At 44.3% G+C, this 17673-nt stretch overlaps 1 protein-coding gene across 8 annotated transcripts in view; it reads right to left on the bottom strand.

The window, feature by feature from the left end:
* The window catches only part of secisbp2l (SECIS binding protein 2-like), an 84723-nt gene that overhangs the window by 37725 nt on the left and 29325 nt on the right, over nucleotides 1-17673 (bottom strand). For all 8 annotated transcript variants that reach the window (XM_078241390.1, XM_078241399.1, XM_078241396.1 and 5 more), the window contains 4 exons: nucleotides 13728-13900; nucleotides 9515-9836; nucleotides 5016-5133; nucleotides 2036-2256 (listed from right to left, as the gene is read on the bottom strand). In XM_078241390.1, coding sequence (XP_078097516.1) covers nucleotides 2036-2256; nucleotides 5016-5133; nucleotides 9515-9836; nucleotides 13728-13900 — 834 coding nt within the window. The remainder of the gene's footprint in view (nucleotides 1-2035; nucleotides 2257-5015; nucleotides 5134-9514; nucleotides 9837-13727; nucleotides 13901-17673) is intronic.

The raw sequence follows: 17673 nt of genomic DNA, 5'->3' as shown, positions 1-17673 counted from the left end.
CCAAATAGTTTTGAGGTGGGTTTCAATCTTATAATTTTGATATGACACACAATAATGTGCAACATATTTGTAATCTAGTTCTTTTAGAACCGATATTGGACTTCATAACACAATAATGCACAGCTGGAGTCTTCCCCATGATTGGTTCAGGTGGAAGTGAAATCTTTGGCTCATCAAACCTCGATATCAACCTGTTCATTGCAGCTTTATTTTTTAGGTTAGCGAGCAGAATGTCAGTTCAATATCATTTGAAGGACAGCACAACTAATAGGGCCCGATTTTACCATCAAGTTGTGCCCGTTTTTGGGTGCAAAAACTTGGTAAAGTCGGGCGTGAGGCGAGTAGCGTGATCCGCGCCCGCCTCCGTGCCTGTTCCCCCTTTACCAAGGGCCGAAAATAGTCGCGTCAGGACCGTGCCCGAAACAGGTGCGACGGCAATTTAAATGCATTTGCATGCATTTAAATTGACTTAATGGGCTGCATGACCAAACTTACTGGCACTTCCCCCTTTACCACCACGTTCACCTGTCCGGATTCGATGCGAAACAGACATGGTCCGCAAAGGTCTGATTCAGGTGCTCCAACTTCTGAACAGGTACGTTCATTAGAGCTTCCGGCGGCTCTCTGACTCAGATCAGGGGTGGTGATGGGGAGGGTGGTCAGATGGCACTCTGGGGGGGTGGGAGAGGCAAGTCAGGTGGCTCTCTGGTAGGGAGGGGCGATTGGTCTGGGTAGCGGGGGGGGGGTGGGGGGCATCAGTTATGTTGTGGGGGTGGGGCGATGTCTGTGAGGGCTGGGGGGGGGGGGGGGGGCGGGGTGGAGGCATTATCGGGCCCGGGAGCGATGTGGCAGGAGGGCGTTTTTCAATTTTTAAAAAAAACTGCGCATGCACAGTTGAAGGTTCCGATCGAAGCTGCAGTGTTTCGGGCGTGATAAGTCCCACCCACAGGCTTCTGCAGCGTGATTCGGAACTGCTGTTATTTCTTCAGGCAGATTGCGTACGGGGGACCTGAGAACGGGTCCAAAAGTCGGATCTGAAGCACTCCCAGTTTCAAGTCCGCCCAGCACTTAGAATTAAAATGGTAAAATAGGGCCCTTAATGTACCTTCTCTGATTGGATGCAAAAGCACAACATTTTGAACAAGAGATGTTTGTTACCAACTCAAACAATTTTGAGCCCAATTATAAAAATATTGGAATTTATTCAATCTTGGCCTATTTTCATCAAGAGGTTTTAACAGTTTTTCAGATTAAATCTCAATGGCCATTTATTGGACAAGACAGCTCCACTCAAAGCTTGTACCAATAAAACTACCTATTCTTCCGTTCAAACATAGGGGAGGCGATGGCCTAGTGGTCTTATCGCTCAACTATTAATCCAGAAACTCAGATAATGTTCTGGGGACCCAGGTTCAAATCCCACCACAGCAGGTGGTGGAATTTGAATTAAAAAATATCTGGAATTAAGAATCAACTGATGACCATGAAACCATTGTTGACTGTCAAAAAAAAAACCCCATCTGGTTCACTAATGTCCTTTAGGGAAGGAAATCTGCCGTCCTTACCTTGTCTGGCCTACATGTGACTCCAGAGCCACAACAATGTGGTTGACTCTCAACTAGGGCAAATAGAGATGGGCAATAAATGCTGACCAGCCAGTAACACCCATGTCTCATGAATGAATAAAAAAAACATTTATGGTAAATCCAAGATTAAGAGCATTCAAATGGTTATTGGATAAACATATGGATGATATTGGGATAGTGTAAATTAGATGGGCTTTAGATTGGTTTCACTGGTCGGCGCAACATCGAGGGCCGAAGGGCCTGTACTGCGCTGTAATGTTCTATGTATGTAAATAATTCTGGATAACATGTTACCAAATTTAAAAGAAGTTAAGGATTCCCTAAATAACTATTTAAACTCATACTTGAAAGCACAAAGACCTGGGCACAATCTACTATCAACACTTTCTGTTCTGCCACATTTTAATATTAGTTTATTTTGATTACGTGAACCATGTAGATTTACATACTTTGCATTCTGTACTCCTTGTAGTAGCTGATGCAGCCTGGCTGTGACTGTGCTTGGGACTGCAGTAGCCACTATCACTGTCAATGTCAGCTTCACTAGCTCCTTGTTCACTCGAAGATTCAGCAGCGGGGTGAGATGCTCTTCTTCTCCTGACTTTTGATTTCCATAGCAAGGGGCTGGCCCTTTCAGAGAGTGATTTATTGGCTACATCCCCAGGAAAGTCTTCCAATGACAAAGACAATTACATTTACAACAAAATATGTAGGTTATAACAAAACTTTCAAATAGCCTCATATCTTATTTTAGTATAAACCCTCTATTCTATACATTAGATTACAGTAAAGTCCTGCCTTTCACGATTTCCTTGTTCATGTCTTCACTTACTTGCACTTTGCCATCACATGAACAATGTTCGTTTATCCGTATTTTCTTCCGCTCTCTCCCCGGAGAGACGGCAGCCATGATGGAAGAGAGACTGAAATGGTTGCAACTGAAGTGCAGGCCGAATGAAAGGATTAACTCAAGTTATGTGTGGATCTCTGCATGGATTCTTTGGCAAGTACACCCTCTGAGCATAGCTCGAGTGTGGGATCAGTTAATTTACCCTGATATCAGTTTCATCACTAATTAATTTTGCAAAATATCTTTGAAAGTGGAGGTAGATATAGGGCAGAATTCTCCCCTCAAAAATTCTAATTTGTGTGAAAACTGGAGTAATTCATGCTGTTTTTCTTTCAGTGGGTGTTCAGAGCAGAATCTCCCACACTCTGTGCATTGCAGAGGCCACCAGCGTGAATATCATTAAATTTCAAGGCGGGAGGGTGGTGGGCTTATCCCTACTGAAGAAGCTCAAATCAGTGTGCTGAGCACGCGCCAATCTGTCAGTGCCAAGATTGGCGCATGCACAGTGGCCCTGCACTGACGACCTCCTGATTGCTGCCCAACTCAATCGCTGGCCAGCCCTGCGATCCCCACAACGCTGGCTCTCCAACCTCAACCCCTCCGAACACATGCTCCCCCCAACAGTCCCAACCAAGCCCCTTCAGTGCCGACCCCCTCAGCAGGCTGGCACTGCCAGAGTGTCAATGCCTGGGGGCATCCCCCCTGCCACACGACCCTCTGGGGGCCCCCGATTGCCCCTCTTCACTCCAGCGGGGTTGGGCCGCAAGCTCCCCTAAAAAAGTGGGGAGCTAGTGTAATCCCCGCTGGAATGAAACACTCTGGCAGGGTGGGAGAGGCTAGCGGGCCCGGAGACTTCAGCCCCGGGCCCGCTAATCTCACTTAAATTAAATGGAAATAATTATTTATATCATTTCCGTGTCTCCCCACAACGCTGGCTCCCCCCCCCCCACCCAAAATCCGCATCTGCCCAGAGTAGATGCCGCCGGAAATCCAGCGCTGGGAGAGGCGCTCACGCAAACCCTGTGAATCGGTTGCCGCCATGAGCGCAGCGGGATTGGAGAATTGCGGCCATAGTCTGGTGAATTTAAAGCTGTTAGACGTGACCTCCGGAGTATTGAAACATCAGCAAGGAACTGTGCTGAACTGGAGTGACGTCTTAAAATGGAGGATACGGCAAGTAAGTGTTGGGGTCAGTTACACAGAGTTTACTTAGTAACATCTTTGTGAATTTATTCAGTGAGTAACTGAACTGTACAGACTAGGGTGGTCTATAGAGCTGTACAGCGTTAGCTGATCTTAACTCGGGCAGTGAGATGATACAATTGACCTTAGAAATCAGCTTTCTGAACTGTTATCCAGTAACTCTGGTGGAATTTCAGGGCGAGTAGATATGGAGAGAACAATTTGCTATAGGGTAACTGCCCAAACCAATGATGGCCTTGCACAGCTGGAGTCAACCCAATCGACTCCCATTCAAAAGCATGTCCCTTGTTTCAATTTTGCCATTTGAGGGGTTTCGTGGGAATGTAAACCCCACGAACAGCAGGACTTCACTGTATCAAACCACTGTATCAAACCAAAAACTATCCATTGGGAAAAAAATAACTGCAGATTGGTCATTAAGTATCAACTTTTGTTGATTTCCATAACTAGAAAACTGACAATGTGCAAAACTACAAACAGTACTTCATCTGTTTAGTAACTTATGAAAATCTCGTGATTTGATGTTAGCATAATACGATGAATTTAAGGCACTTTCTCTGAAACCCAATACCTTGTATATATTTATCATATATATAATGTAACTACCAGCATCAGGATGTGCTTAAAGCAGATAAAAAGTGCAGCAGGATTTGCTGCTGGACTTGGGAATATCATATATAAAAACCTAGCTGTGCCTAAATGCATTTTTTTTAAGTTTCAAAAAGCTGGTTTTCAAAGTATAATTTAAATTTAAAACTACATTTGCCACGTTTGGACATTTTTAAACGCAAAAGATCATTCCTCATTTAAATATCCCCATTCACTATTATATGGTCTTGTTTCCATGCTGATCTCTCTGTCCAGGGCCTGCTATAGTGCTCCAGTGAAGCTCAACGCAAGCTCGAGGAGCCGCGCTTTGTCCCTCAACTCAGCACCCTGCAGCCTTCTCGACTTAAATTCAACAACTTTAGATCTTAACCTCTGCCTCCATTTTGTTGTGTGCTTTTCATCTCTTTTCCTGTTTTGCTAGGTCAGTCTTTGTCTTGTTTCACCCTTTATCCCTTCATGTTGCTATGTAGCATTTCACACTTCATTTGGACACAACCTTGATTTCTTTACTATATCCACTACCACTCTCTGGTCGTTGCGTGACAAAATCTTTTGTTTTTTTAATCTATCCATCCTACCTTTCTCCTCTGTGCTTCTCCCCTCTTTCCTCTCCCTCCTCCCCCCCCCCCCCCCCCCCCCTTTGTTAGGGTTCAAAACATCTTTATCGGAATGAAGTTTGGTTCGATTTGATCAGAAACCCGTAGTCTGGAATTACAGGATTTTTCCAACTTAGACTTTTGAATGAATACCGTTATCAGGTTGCTTACCGGTTTGCTGACTGGCATCCACCAGCAATACAATCTTCGATCTATTTTCAGGACCCGAGGCACTGCTTTCCTTTTGAACAGCTACACTTCTTACCAGGGGCTTGCTGGATTTCAAAACCTGCACAAATATAAGAAATACGATCCATTGCTCACTGCCTTATAAGAGGTGTAAAGGAGATTTCAGGAGGCTGTAGTTTGCCTCAAGAGGAGTGCACCTTTCAAACCACTGAGGTGACCTACCGGGGGAACCATGTAGACGCACAAGGATTACACCCGTTGGAAGATAAAGGAGGTGTCAGCCCCCCAAAAAACAACTGAACTCAAATCATTTTTGGGGATGGTAAACTACTATGGACATTTTTTACCAAACTGATTGATGGTACTGCCCTGCTTGCACATTCTGCCAAAGAAACACCATTGTTGGTCTTGAAAGACTTCCCAGGAAGAAGTTTTCAACTGAGTGAAGCCTTGATGCATTCATCAAACACGTTATTACACTTCAACCCATCTAAATAACATTGACCTGCGACATCTGTCTATATGTTGTCTCATAAGATGGACTATAGCTCTGAAAGGCGAATAGGGTGCATGTCAAGAGCCCTCTCAGAGGCCAAAAAAGGCCACTCACAAATTGATGAGGACAACCTTTGGAATCAAGAAATTCCACCAGTACACAAGGTAGATGATCACTGCCATAATCTAGTTGAATGGTGGAGCAAGCTAGAGGAGCCAAATTGTCCGCACATTCCTGTTGCCATGTTCTGATGTTCCCACATCTGGTGAGGACAGACTCAGGCTGGTTATGACGAGCAAGTGTCATCACCAAGGGTTACACATGATTAAAGAGTATTATACAGGTGCCCGAAACTAGAGGAATCATAATGTAGCAAGCAGTGTATACCTTCCAAAGAAATGAAACAGAAAATTAGTATATATGTTTTTTAAAGAATTCACATAGTCACTAGAACCTCTGGTGTATTAGCATGCTGCAAAATTAGCTGGCAACCATCTTGAATTAACAGGCAAGATCCTTATTTTGCTGGTAATCTTTTACGTCCTCCTAGAACCATAGAAAATTACAGCTCAGAAACAGGCCTTTTGGCCCTTCTTGTCTGTGCCGAACCATTTTTTGCCTAGTCCCACTGACCTGCACTTGGACCATATCCCTCCACACCCCTCTCATCCATGAACCCGTCCAAGTTTTTCTTAAATGTTAAAAGTGACCCCGCATTTACCACTTTATCCGGCAGCTCATTCCACACTCCCACCACTCTCTGCGTGAAGAAGCCCCCCCTAATATTCCCTTTAAACTTTTCTCCTTTCACCCTTAACCCATGCCCTCTGGTTTTTTTCTCCCCTAGCCTCAGCGGAAAAAGCCTGCTTGCATTCACTCCATCTATACCCATCAAAATCTTATACACCTCTATCAAATCTCCCCTCAGTCTTCTACGCTCCAGGGAATAAAGTCCCAACCTATTCAATCTCTCTCTGTAACTCAGCTTCTCAAGTCCCGGCAACATCCTTGTGAATTTTCTCTGCACTCTTTCAACCCTATTTACATCCTTCCTATAACTAGGTGACCAAAACTGTACACAATACTCCAAATTCGGCCTCACCAATGCCTTATATAACCTTACCATAACACTCCAACTTTTATACTCGATACTCCGATTTATAAAGGGCAATGTACCAAAGGCACTCTTTACGACCCTACCCACCTGTGACGTCACTTTTAGGGAATTCTCTACCTGTATTCCCAGATCCCTCTGTTCAACTGCACTCTTCAGAGTCCTACCATTTACTCTGTACGTTCTTCTTTGGTTTGTCCTTCCAAAGTGCAATATCTCACACTTGTCGGCGTTAAATTCCATTTGCCATTTTTCAGCCCATTTTTCTAATTGGTCCAAATCCCTCTGCAAGCTTTGAAAACCTTCCTCACTGTCCACTACACCTCCAATCTTTGTATCGTCAGCAAACTTGCTGATCCAATTTACCACATTATCATCCAGATCATTGATATAGATGACAAACAACAATGGACCCAACACCGATCCCTGCGGCACACCACTAGTCACAGGCCTCCACTCAGAGAAGCAATCCTCCACAACCACTCTCTGACTTCTTCCATTGAGCCAGTGTCTAATCCAATTTACTACTTCCCCATGTATACCTAGCGACTGAACCTTCCTAACTAACCTCCCATGAGGGACCTTGTCAAAGGCCTTGCTGAAATCCAGGTGGACAACATCCACCGCCTTCCCTTCATCCACTTTCCTGGTAACCTCCTCGAAAAACTCTAATAGATTGGTCAAACATGACCTACCACGCACAAAGCCATGTTGACTCTCCCTAATAAGTCCCTGTCTATCCAAATATTTGTAGATCCTATCCCTTATGGATCGGCCGCATTTGGAATACTGCGTCCAGTTCTGGTCGCCACACTACCAGAAGGACGTGGAGGCTTTGGAGAGAGTACAGAGGAGGTTTACCAGGATGTTGCCTGGTATGGAGGGGCTTGGTTATGAGGAGAGATTGGGGAAACTGGGGTTGTTCTCCTTGGAAAGACGGAGGATGAGGGGAGACTTAATAGAGGTGTATAAAATTATGAAAGGCATAGTTAGGGTGAACGGTGGGAAGCTTTTCCCCGGGACGGTGGTGACGTTCACGAGGGGTCATAGGTTCAAGGTGAAGGGGGGGAGGTTTAACACAGATATCAGAAGGACATATTTCACACAGAGGGTCGTGGGGGCCTGGAATGTGTTGCCGGGCAAGGTGGTGGAGGCGGACACACTGGGAACGTTTAAGACTTATCTAGACAGCTATATGAACGGAGTGGGAATGGAGGGATACAAAAGAGTGGTCTAGTCTGGACCAGGGAGCGGCGCGGGCTAATTGTTCCTTGTTTCTCGTTTCAAGGCTTCATTCTATGATCATCTTGCTGGTGCCAGTACAGAACGAGACTGCGGATAGTTGGGAACCTGTCTCGGGGGCAGGGAATTCATATGGTGTTCGTGGAAGTGGAAATGACTAGGGTTGGGAAGCATTTTCCGATCAGGGCCATTGTGATCTCCTGGACTCGTTTCGATCGCCTCAGGGGGTCGGAGAGGAATTTCCCAGATTTTTTTTTTCCCCATATTGGCCCTGGGGTTTTTCACTCTGGGTTTTCGCCTCTCCCTGGAGATCACATGGTCTGGAATGGGGGGGTGGGGGTGAGTTAATAGGTTGTAATGAACAAAGCATCGTAGCTGTGAGGGACAGCTCGGTGGATAGGATATTGGTATGTAGATAGGCTGGAAAATTGGGCGGGGATCCTGGATTCAGGATTCAATCCTGGACCGGGGAGCGGCGCGGGCTTGGAGGGCCGAAGGGCCTGTTCCTGTGCTGTATTGTTCTTTGTTCTTATCACACCTTCCAATAACTTGCCCACCACCGACGTCAAACTTACTGGCCTATAATTTCCCGGATTTCTTTTGGAACCTTTTTTTTAAACAACGGAACAACATGAGCCACCCTCCAATCATCCGGCACCTTCCCCGTGAATACTGACATTTTAAATATGTCTGCCAGGGCCCCTGCAAGTTCAACACTAGCTTCCCTCAAGGTCCGTGGGAATACCCTGTCCGGTCCTGGGGATTTATCCACTCTGATTTGCCTCAAGACAGCGAGCACCTCCTCCCCTTTAATCCTCTTCCACATTCTATGCATTTCATCATAAAAGTCATGAATATCACTATTCTATCAACCATCATAAGAAACTGTGAAGGAATGGTGCCAGTTTTTCTGCTCAAAGCTAAAAATACTTAACTGGCTGATGAGTAAATGGCATGAGATATTTACACACACTGGACACGGTCATGTGAAAGTGACTACATTTCACCAAGTGGAAGTGGTTTTGAGATATTTCCTCAGAGAAAATAGTTGGCATTACTGTTGATCCCTTCAAAAGGAATACAAGATGCATAAGATAGTTATGACTGCCCAGCGGTTGAGTCAGAGTTCTAGTCCAATATTTATTAGGTCATCGCAGCTTTATAATCCAAAAAAATTAATTTTATTAAGAATATTAAATTTGGAACTAACATTGAGCTAATCGGTTCTCCTTTTTCTGATCATTATCCAGTGATCTCTGCCGGAAGACTTTGAGGGGCCATTTTCTGCCTTCCATGCAGGATTTATTAGTCTGTTGACCATTATCTAGGCTTATTAACAAATAATAGTTAGTTGGGTAAGGTATCTGAGAGTATATAATGTCTAGTGCTGGTTGCCAACGCTTACACAAAGATCAATACACAAAGGACGGAGAGATAAAAAGGAGGAAAAATATTTATATATAATTAAGATCTTTAGGCAGAAATGTACCCAACCAGATCATGCACAGTATACAAAACAAACTTATTTCCCTCCCATGGGCTTTAGAATAAAACCAAAAGTCTGGTTTTTAATTGGAGCGAGGAGGAAGAGGGTCATTAAACTTCAGTACATAAGGAGTAAACCCTTACCTTCGACACTGGACCTCTGCTAGTTCTGCCTCTCTGAGCTGCAGCTTGGCAAGCTTGTCCAGCAGGAACAGGTCTTTCACTACACTCACCCGACACTGCATTCACCACATTGGTTGGCTGGAAGGGTGCAGTGTACGGTGTAGGAAAAGGAGAATAAAAGCCCACCATTGGTGTGCATGGTGCCGGCATGAGTTGGTAGTAAGCATAATCTGTAGAAACGGGAGGCTGCGGAGTTGGCAATATGGGATAGGCAAGGTATGGTCCTGTTGAGTTTGGATTCCCTTGCTGCCACCGAATATCACCGTTATAAACAGGCAACTGCCTATAATAGAATACAAAGAAAAACATTAATATATATAGACCTAATTTAAAAACACACACACAATATATTTGCACACAGACTTTAAAATAAAATGCTACCCAATCTCCCCTAGAATTGTGGCAGTGTGCTGGAAGGCAAGCAATTTGAGCATGAGGACTTAAGAAGCAGGCCATTCGATTCATCCAGTCTGCACCGACTCTCCGAAAGAGCATCTTACCCAGATCCTATCCCTGTATTTACCCAGCTAATCCCCTAACCGACACAGCTTGGGACACTAAGGCACAATTTAGAATGGCCAATCAACCTAACCTGCACATCTTTGGACTTTGCACATCAATCATGACCCCAGCAGAATGAGAGATTCCTTCTTACAAGATTTCTTTCTTTTGCCTTACTCTATTTCCCCTAGCACAGCTCATCTACATGTTTGCTACCTTTTGTGAAGAGTGAATTGCAATCAATGGCTTGCTGCACTGTCAAACCCACACACTGCATGAGTAGAACACATTGTGACTTACGTTGGTAATGCACATCAAACACTTGAGCGACTCCAATTTTGTGCATCGCCACCAGTACTCTTCTACTCTCACTGCACCATCAGTTGTTGTTGCTCTGATCAAATCACATTTAATAGTGCGAATGTTAAATTCAATAACTATTTTCAGCAGTTTCTCTGCCACCCAGAAGGTTGATGCACTGACCTGCACTACAGGAGCTTCCACAAAATTCATGATCCTATCAGTGATCCAAAGCCTACTTCCCTTCCAGTACAGCACCCATCTTCCTTCATGCATAGAGTAGTACAGTATTTGATAGTGGTGAACCATAATTACTTACAGGCAGCATGAAACAGACTGCTGATTCTCAAGTCTCCAAGCAACTGGAGCTGTCCTGCTTCTTGCTAATAACCTCTTTCACTGCCAGGTATTTCTCCTCCTGGACTTAGTTTTTATTCTTTCATAGGGTGCAGACATCACTGACAAGGTTGGTATTTATTACCCATCCCCAATTTCCCCGAAGGTGGTGACTGAGTCATCTATTTGAATGGCAGGATTCCTACTAGTGCAAGTATGCTCACAGCATTGATAGGAAAGGCCTTCCAGGATTTTGGTCCTCCAACATTGAAAGAATGGCGATATAGTTTCAATGTGGAGATGCCAGCGTTGGACTGGGGTAAACACAGTAAGAAGTCTCACAACACCAGTTTAAAGTCCAACAGGTTTATTTGGTAGCAAAAGTCACTAGCTTTCGGAGCGTTGCTCCTTCGTCAGGTAAGTGGGAGTTCTGTTCACAAACAGGGCATAAAAAGACACAAACTCAATTTACAAAATAATGGTTGGAATGCGAGTCTTTTGTCAATGAAATCAATCAAGTCCAAGGCGGCCTTCACGACACACGACAACACAGAGTCGCTGAGCAGAGACTGATAGCCAAGTTCCGCACACGAGGACGGCCTCAACCAGGATCTTGGGTTCATGTCACACTATCTGTAACCGCCCACGACTTGCCTGGGCTTGCAAAATCTCACTAACTGTTCTGTCTGGAGACAATACACATCTCTTTAACCTGCGCTTAACCCTCTCTCCACTCACATTGTCTGTACCTTTAAGACTTGATTACCTGTAAAGACTCGCATTCCAACCATTATTTTGTAAATTGAGTTTGTGTCTTTATATGCCCTGTTTGTGAACAGAACTCCCACTCACCTGATGAAGGGGCAGCGCTCCAAAAGCTAGTGGCTTTTGCTACCAAATAAACCTGTTGGACTTTAACCTGGTGTTGTGAGACTTCTTACGATATAGTTCCAAGTCAGGATGGTGTGTGGATTGGAGGGGAGTATGCACGCGATGGTGTTCCCAAGTGTTTTCTGCTCTTGTCCTTCTGGGTAGCAGAGGCTGCTTGTTTGGATGGTGTGGTAGGATGGGGGTTGGAAAGCTGTTGCAGTGCCTCTTGGGGTGGCGGTGATGTAGTGGCACTGTAACTGAACTAGTAATCCAGGGAAATCAAATGGTGAAATTGGAATTCAATAAAAAATTCTGGAATTAAAAGTAACCATGAAGCCATTGTTGATTCTTGTAAAAACCCATCTGGTTCACTAATGTCCTTTGAGGAAGGAAATCTGCCGTCCTTACCTGGTCTGGCCTACATGTGACTCCAGACCCACAGCAATGTAATTGACTCTAAACTGCCCTCGAAAACGGCCTAGCAAGTCACTCGGCTCAAGGCTAATTAGGGATAGGCAATAAATGCCAGTCTTGCTAGCGATGTCCACGCCCCAAGAAAGAATTTTGAAGCATTGTATATGGTACACACTGCAGCCACTGAGAGTGTGTGTGTGTGTGGTATGGATTTTTCAGGAAGGGATGTTGGAAATGAACATTTCCTCATCAATATTTTGTTTCCACACCAAAGGGATCACTAAAACCTTTAGCACAACAAAAATAGTCTCTTCAGATAAAAAGTGGATAACAGGTTGAAGCAAAAATTATGGTTTTCATACAAGGGTGCCACAGTTCCAGATTTAAAAATCAAAAATCAAGAGCAACAGTGCAGTAAAGATTTAAAAATAATGTGTGATGAATATGTTGGACCACACTTATTAGCTGTCAGGCGTCTACTATGCAGCATTTAAAGATGGTTCTTCTGACTAAAAAGTAATTTAAGTGCATCTAGTCAACTCATTGTTTGAGTCCTACTGGCCAATGCTCCAAATATGCTGCATCACAGGTTTATGCTGTTCAGCTGACCTATATTCCAGCAGAGAAAGTATGCCCACCGATACAGACCTGAAGGATGTTGACAATTTGAGCTATTTGATACTCAAGTAATTTGCATTTCATTTTGGGGTCTGGGGATAATGCATCATTGGAAAAGATGATAAGCATCTGAAGCAGAGCTCTCCCCACCCTATCCCTGTAACCCCACACATTCCCCATGGCTAATTCACCTAACCTACTCATTTTGGGACACTAAGGGGCAATTTAACATGGCCAATCAACCTAGCTTGCAGATCTTTGGACTGAGGGCAGAAACCGGAGCACCCGGGAGGAAACCCACGCAGACACAGGGAGATCATGCAAACAGTCACCCAAGGCTGGAATTGAACCTGGGGCCCTGGAGCTGTGAGGCAGCAGTGCTAACCGCTGTGCCACTGTGTTGCCCAGCGGAATACTAATATATTTCAAATGAACTATCCCAATAGGAGCCTGCTTCTGAAATGCTTGTAGTTTTACAGTGCAGGACATTCCAAATCTGCTCACCCTGCAAGACCTGCCCGAGTGTCAGACTGGTGATTTTCCGAGCTCTTCGCTTACACCACCCAAATTGAAAAAACGCTGGTATTAATATTTTCTGCCATTTGTTGTCTGGTTTTACTTTTTGGGCAGTCAGTGCAGAAAAAATGAAGATCCATATGTGACCCTATGCGTAGATTCACAGTCCAAGATAACTTAGGCCATAACAGTCTGAAACCAATCCATTCCAACTAATCCAAGGTAATAAAGATCACTAAATAATGTTCCTTAATTAACTAAAACAGATGTAATACTGAGAAACTGATTTTTAACATTCATTTACAAGATATAGGCATCACTGTCTAGGCCAGTGTTTCGTGCCCTTGAAAGAAAATGGTGGTGAGCTGCCTTCTTGAACTGCTGCAATTCATGGGGTGTGGGTACTCCCACAGTGTTGTTAGGGAAGCAGTTCCAGGATTTTGACCCAGCGACAGTGAAGAAACTGTGATATATTTCCAAGTCAGGATGGTGAGAAGTTTGGAAGGGAACTTCCAGGTGTGGCGTTTCCATGTGTCTAATTTAAAAGCTTAAACATAGGATTAGCAGCTCTAACTAAAATTATGCAAAGTTACATGCTGATTCTTACAGCTCTACTCACCGATTAGCTTGATTTTCTTGTACGAAGGGGTAACAGGTTATCAAATAGCTAGGTATAGGAGGAGCTTCAACACCACTACCATTTCCATCATTAGGAAGAGCCATAGGAACAAGAATGTCAGTACCCTTCTTCTGGGGTATAAATGGCTCTACCTCTGCCGAAAGCTGGATATCCTGAATAAAATGGTGAGGAAACACATTACTCAAAAATAAATTAACAGCAGCAAAAATTACACACACACTTGAATGTTCCACTTTCTCAGAGCAGCCTACAAAAATGGTGGTATTCAACCCCATCTGTATTTTACGTAGGTTAGAGTAAGTAGTCTCACAACACCAGGTTAAAGTCCAACAGGTTTATTTGGTAGCACGAGCTTTCAGAGCACTGCTCCTTCATCAAGATGAAGGAGCGGTGCTCCGAAAGCTCGTGCTACCAAATAAACCTGTTGGACTTTAACCTGGTGTTGTGAGACTACTTACTGTGCCTACCCCGGTCCAACGCCGGTATGACACAAAGCTTACTCATTACCACCTGCCTAATCAAGACTTGAGACAAATCCTCCCCCCGCCGTCCCATCCTCCAAGGTAGCACGAAACCAGAGCTCCTTCTCCATGCAATACTTCCCTATTGCTTCAAGTCCATCTCAGATTGGTTCTAGACTTCACATTTGCTTTCTTCCCCCTCAAAATCAGCCCACTGAAATCAGAAACTCGTCCTACAAGGAAATTAGAGCATGATGTGTCCAATTTCTGGAAGAAAAACACGGATATCCCATTTCAGTATCACTCCAGGACAGCATGAATAGAGTTTCTGCTCCTCTCCTAAGTTAGGCTGGAAAAGGCTCACTGGGGACCTTAGCTGAAAGGCTAGTCACCTTTTAGTTTCAAACATAAAACACACTGAATTCATAGATGCAAAAGATAATCAATGCTTAATGTTGGACGTGAGCAACAGAATAAATATAAGAAATGAGATACATGAAATTCACATATTATACAGTATTTCAAACAGATTTTAAGTCTGTAGCTATTCCTGTTAAGTATAGCTGTCACATACTGCGCAGTGCAAGTCTATTTTGAGATTGAAGCTCCTTTATGGCAAAACTGACATGATAGAAATGTTAGTTCCAACATAATTTGGGTCTCATCATGTCACTAGACTTTCCTGTTGAATGTCTACTGACATGAGGCGAACAAAGAACAAAGAACAGTACAGCACAGGAAACAGGCCCTTCGGCCCTCCAAGCCTGTGCCGCTCCTTGGTCCAACTAGACCAATCGTTTGTATCCCTCCATTCCCAGGCTGCTCATGTGACTATCCAGGTAAGTCTTAAACGATGTCAGCGTGCCTGCCTCCATCACCCTACTTGGCAGCGCATTCCAGGCCCCCACCACCCTCTGTGTAAAAAACGTCCCTCTGATATCTGAGTTATACTTCGCCCCTCTCACCTTGAGCCCGTGACCCCTCGTGATCGTCACCTCCGACCTAGGAAAAAGCTTCCCACTGTTCACCCTATCTATACCCTTCATAATTTTGTACACCTCTATTAGATCTCCCCTCATTCTCCGTCTTTCCAAGGAGAACAGCCCCAGTCTACCCAATCTCCCCTCATAGCCAAGACCCTCCATACCAGGCAACATCCTGGTAAACCTTCTCTGCACTCTCTCTAACGCCTCCACGTCCTTCTGGTAGTGCAGCGACCAGAACTGGACGCAGTACTCCAAATGTGGCCTAACCAGCGTTCTATACAGCTGCATCATCAGACTCCAGCTTTTATACTCTATACCCCGTCCTATAAAGGCAAGCATACCATATGCCTTCTTCACCACCTTCTCCACCTGTGTTGCCACCTTCAAGGATTTGTGGACTTGCACACCTAGGTCCCTCTGTGTTTCTATACTCCTGATGACTGCCATTTATTGTATAACTCCTCCCTACATTATTTCTTCCAAAATGCATCACTTCGCATTTATCCGGATTAAACTCCATCTGCCACCTCTCCGCCCAATTTTCCAGCCTATTTATATCCTGCTGTATTGCCCGACAATGCTCTTCGCTATCCGCAAGTCCAGCCATCTTCGTGTCATCCGCAAACTTGCTGATTACACCAGTTACACCACAGGAGCTGAGAAATTATGACTTACAATTAGCTTTCCTCCACAGTGGAGATCTTAATTTCAGTTGTCCTATACGGCAAGGCTGGTAGAATGGGACGAAAAAATGCTTCAAGTACCAGAGACAATTCAGACTTGGTAGGTCAGAATATTTGGTCTCTTATTTAGTGATGCATTGTTGGTGCTTCTTTTCTTTTAAGTTCCCATTATTTTCTTCTTTCTTTTCAGGCATTCATTCATGGAATGCAAGCACTGTAAGCAAGACCAACATTTGTTGTCCATCCTCAACTGCTCAAGGAGCTGATGAGGAGTACCTTTTTGAACCCATGGAGTCGGTGTATTGTTGATACACCCACAGTGCTGTTAGGGAGTTCCAGAGTTTTGATCAAATGACAGTGGAGGAACATCAATATAGTTCTAAATCAGGATGTTGAAAGGTTTGGAGGGGAACTTGCAGGTAGTGGTGTCATCAGGCATCTGGTGCCCTTGTCCTTCTAGGTGTTAGAGATCCTAGGTTTGGAAGGTGTGGTCTGAGGAGCTTAGGCATCTTATTGCAGTGCATCTTGTGACTAGCCACTATGCATTGATGGAGGGAGTGAAGGTTTGGGTTGGCAGTTAGGATGCCGATCAAGCTTGGTCCTGATGGTGTCAAGCTTTTGGGTTGCTTTTTCGAGCTGCACTCATCTGGGCAAGTTGGAGAATATTCCAACCTTCAAACTTGTGACTTATATTTGGTGGACATGTTTTGAGGAGTCACTGCACAATTCCCAGACTCTGAATTGCGCTTGCAGCCACAGTATTTATGTGGCTGGTGCAGTCCAGTTTCTGGCCAATGGTAATTCCCAGAGTGCTGATGGAAAAGGAAGATTGTCTATTATTGGGGATGATCATTGCCTGGCACAAAGTAGAACACGATCTGCTGTATCTGAGCTGGGTGCTCAAAATGCTTAACCTCCCAGCACTAAAAGTGTAAAATATGTTCCATATGGACATCCTAGATTAACTGATGTCACCACATCTAATGTGAAATAATAATGATGTTGAGTCATAATTGGGTCGATGGATTCTCTAATAAAATTCTCTAGTAAAATTGATCACATAAAAGGCCAAACTGAGATGAAGCTCATTCCCAAGTTGTAGAAGAACAATTAATTAGAGCTTAATTGTGAAATAATACAAATTGGATGTTGATAATTCTAGTATACAATCTAGTTTTACCTCACTATAAGGAGGATGTGGAAGCGCTGGAAAGAGTGCAGAGGAGATTTACCAGGATGCTGCCTGGTTTGGAGGGTAGGTCTTATGAGGAAAGGTTGAGGGAGCTAGGGTTGTTCTCTCTGGAGCGGAGGAGGCTGAGGGGAGACTTAATAGAGGTTTATAAAATGATGAAGGGGATAGATAGAGTGAACGTTCAAAGACTATTTCCTCGGGTGGATGGAGCTATTACAAGGGGGCATAACTATAGGGTTCGTGGTGGGAGATACAGGAAGGATATCAGAGGTAGGTTCTTTACGCAGAGAGTGGTTGGGGTGTGGAATGGACTGCCTGCAGTGATAGTGGAGTCAGACACTTTAGGAACATTTAAGCGGTTATTGGATAGGCACATGGAGCACACCAGGATGATAGGGAGTGGGATAGCTTGATCTTGGTTTCAGATAAAGCTCGGCACAACAGGCCGAAGGGCCTGTTCTGTGCTGTACTGTTCTATGTTCTACAATCGGCTCAAGTTACAATTTAAGATTGTAGAATTGTTAGAATTTTGTTTTAGCATTATAGAATCCCTACAGTGCAGGAGGCCACTCGACCTATTGAGCCTGCACCAACCACAATCCC

The sequence above is a fragment of the Mustelus asterias genome, chromosome 24, assembly GCF_964213995.1.
Source record: "Mustelus asterias chromosome 24, sMusAst1.hap1.1, whole genome shotgun sequence".
Classification (NCBI taxonomy): domain Eukaryota; kingdom Metazoa; phylum Chordata; class Chondrichthyes; order Carcharhiniformes; family Triakidae; genus Mustelus; species Mustelus asterias.
This window is presented reverse-complemented; position numbering and strand designations above follow the sequence as displayed.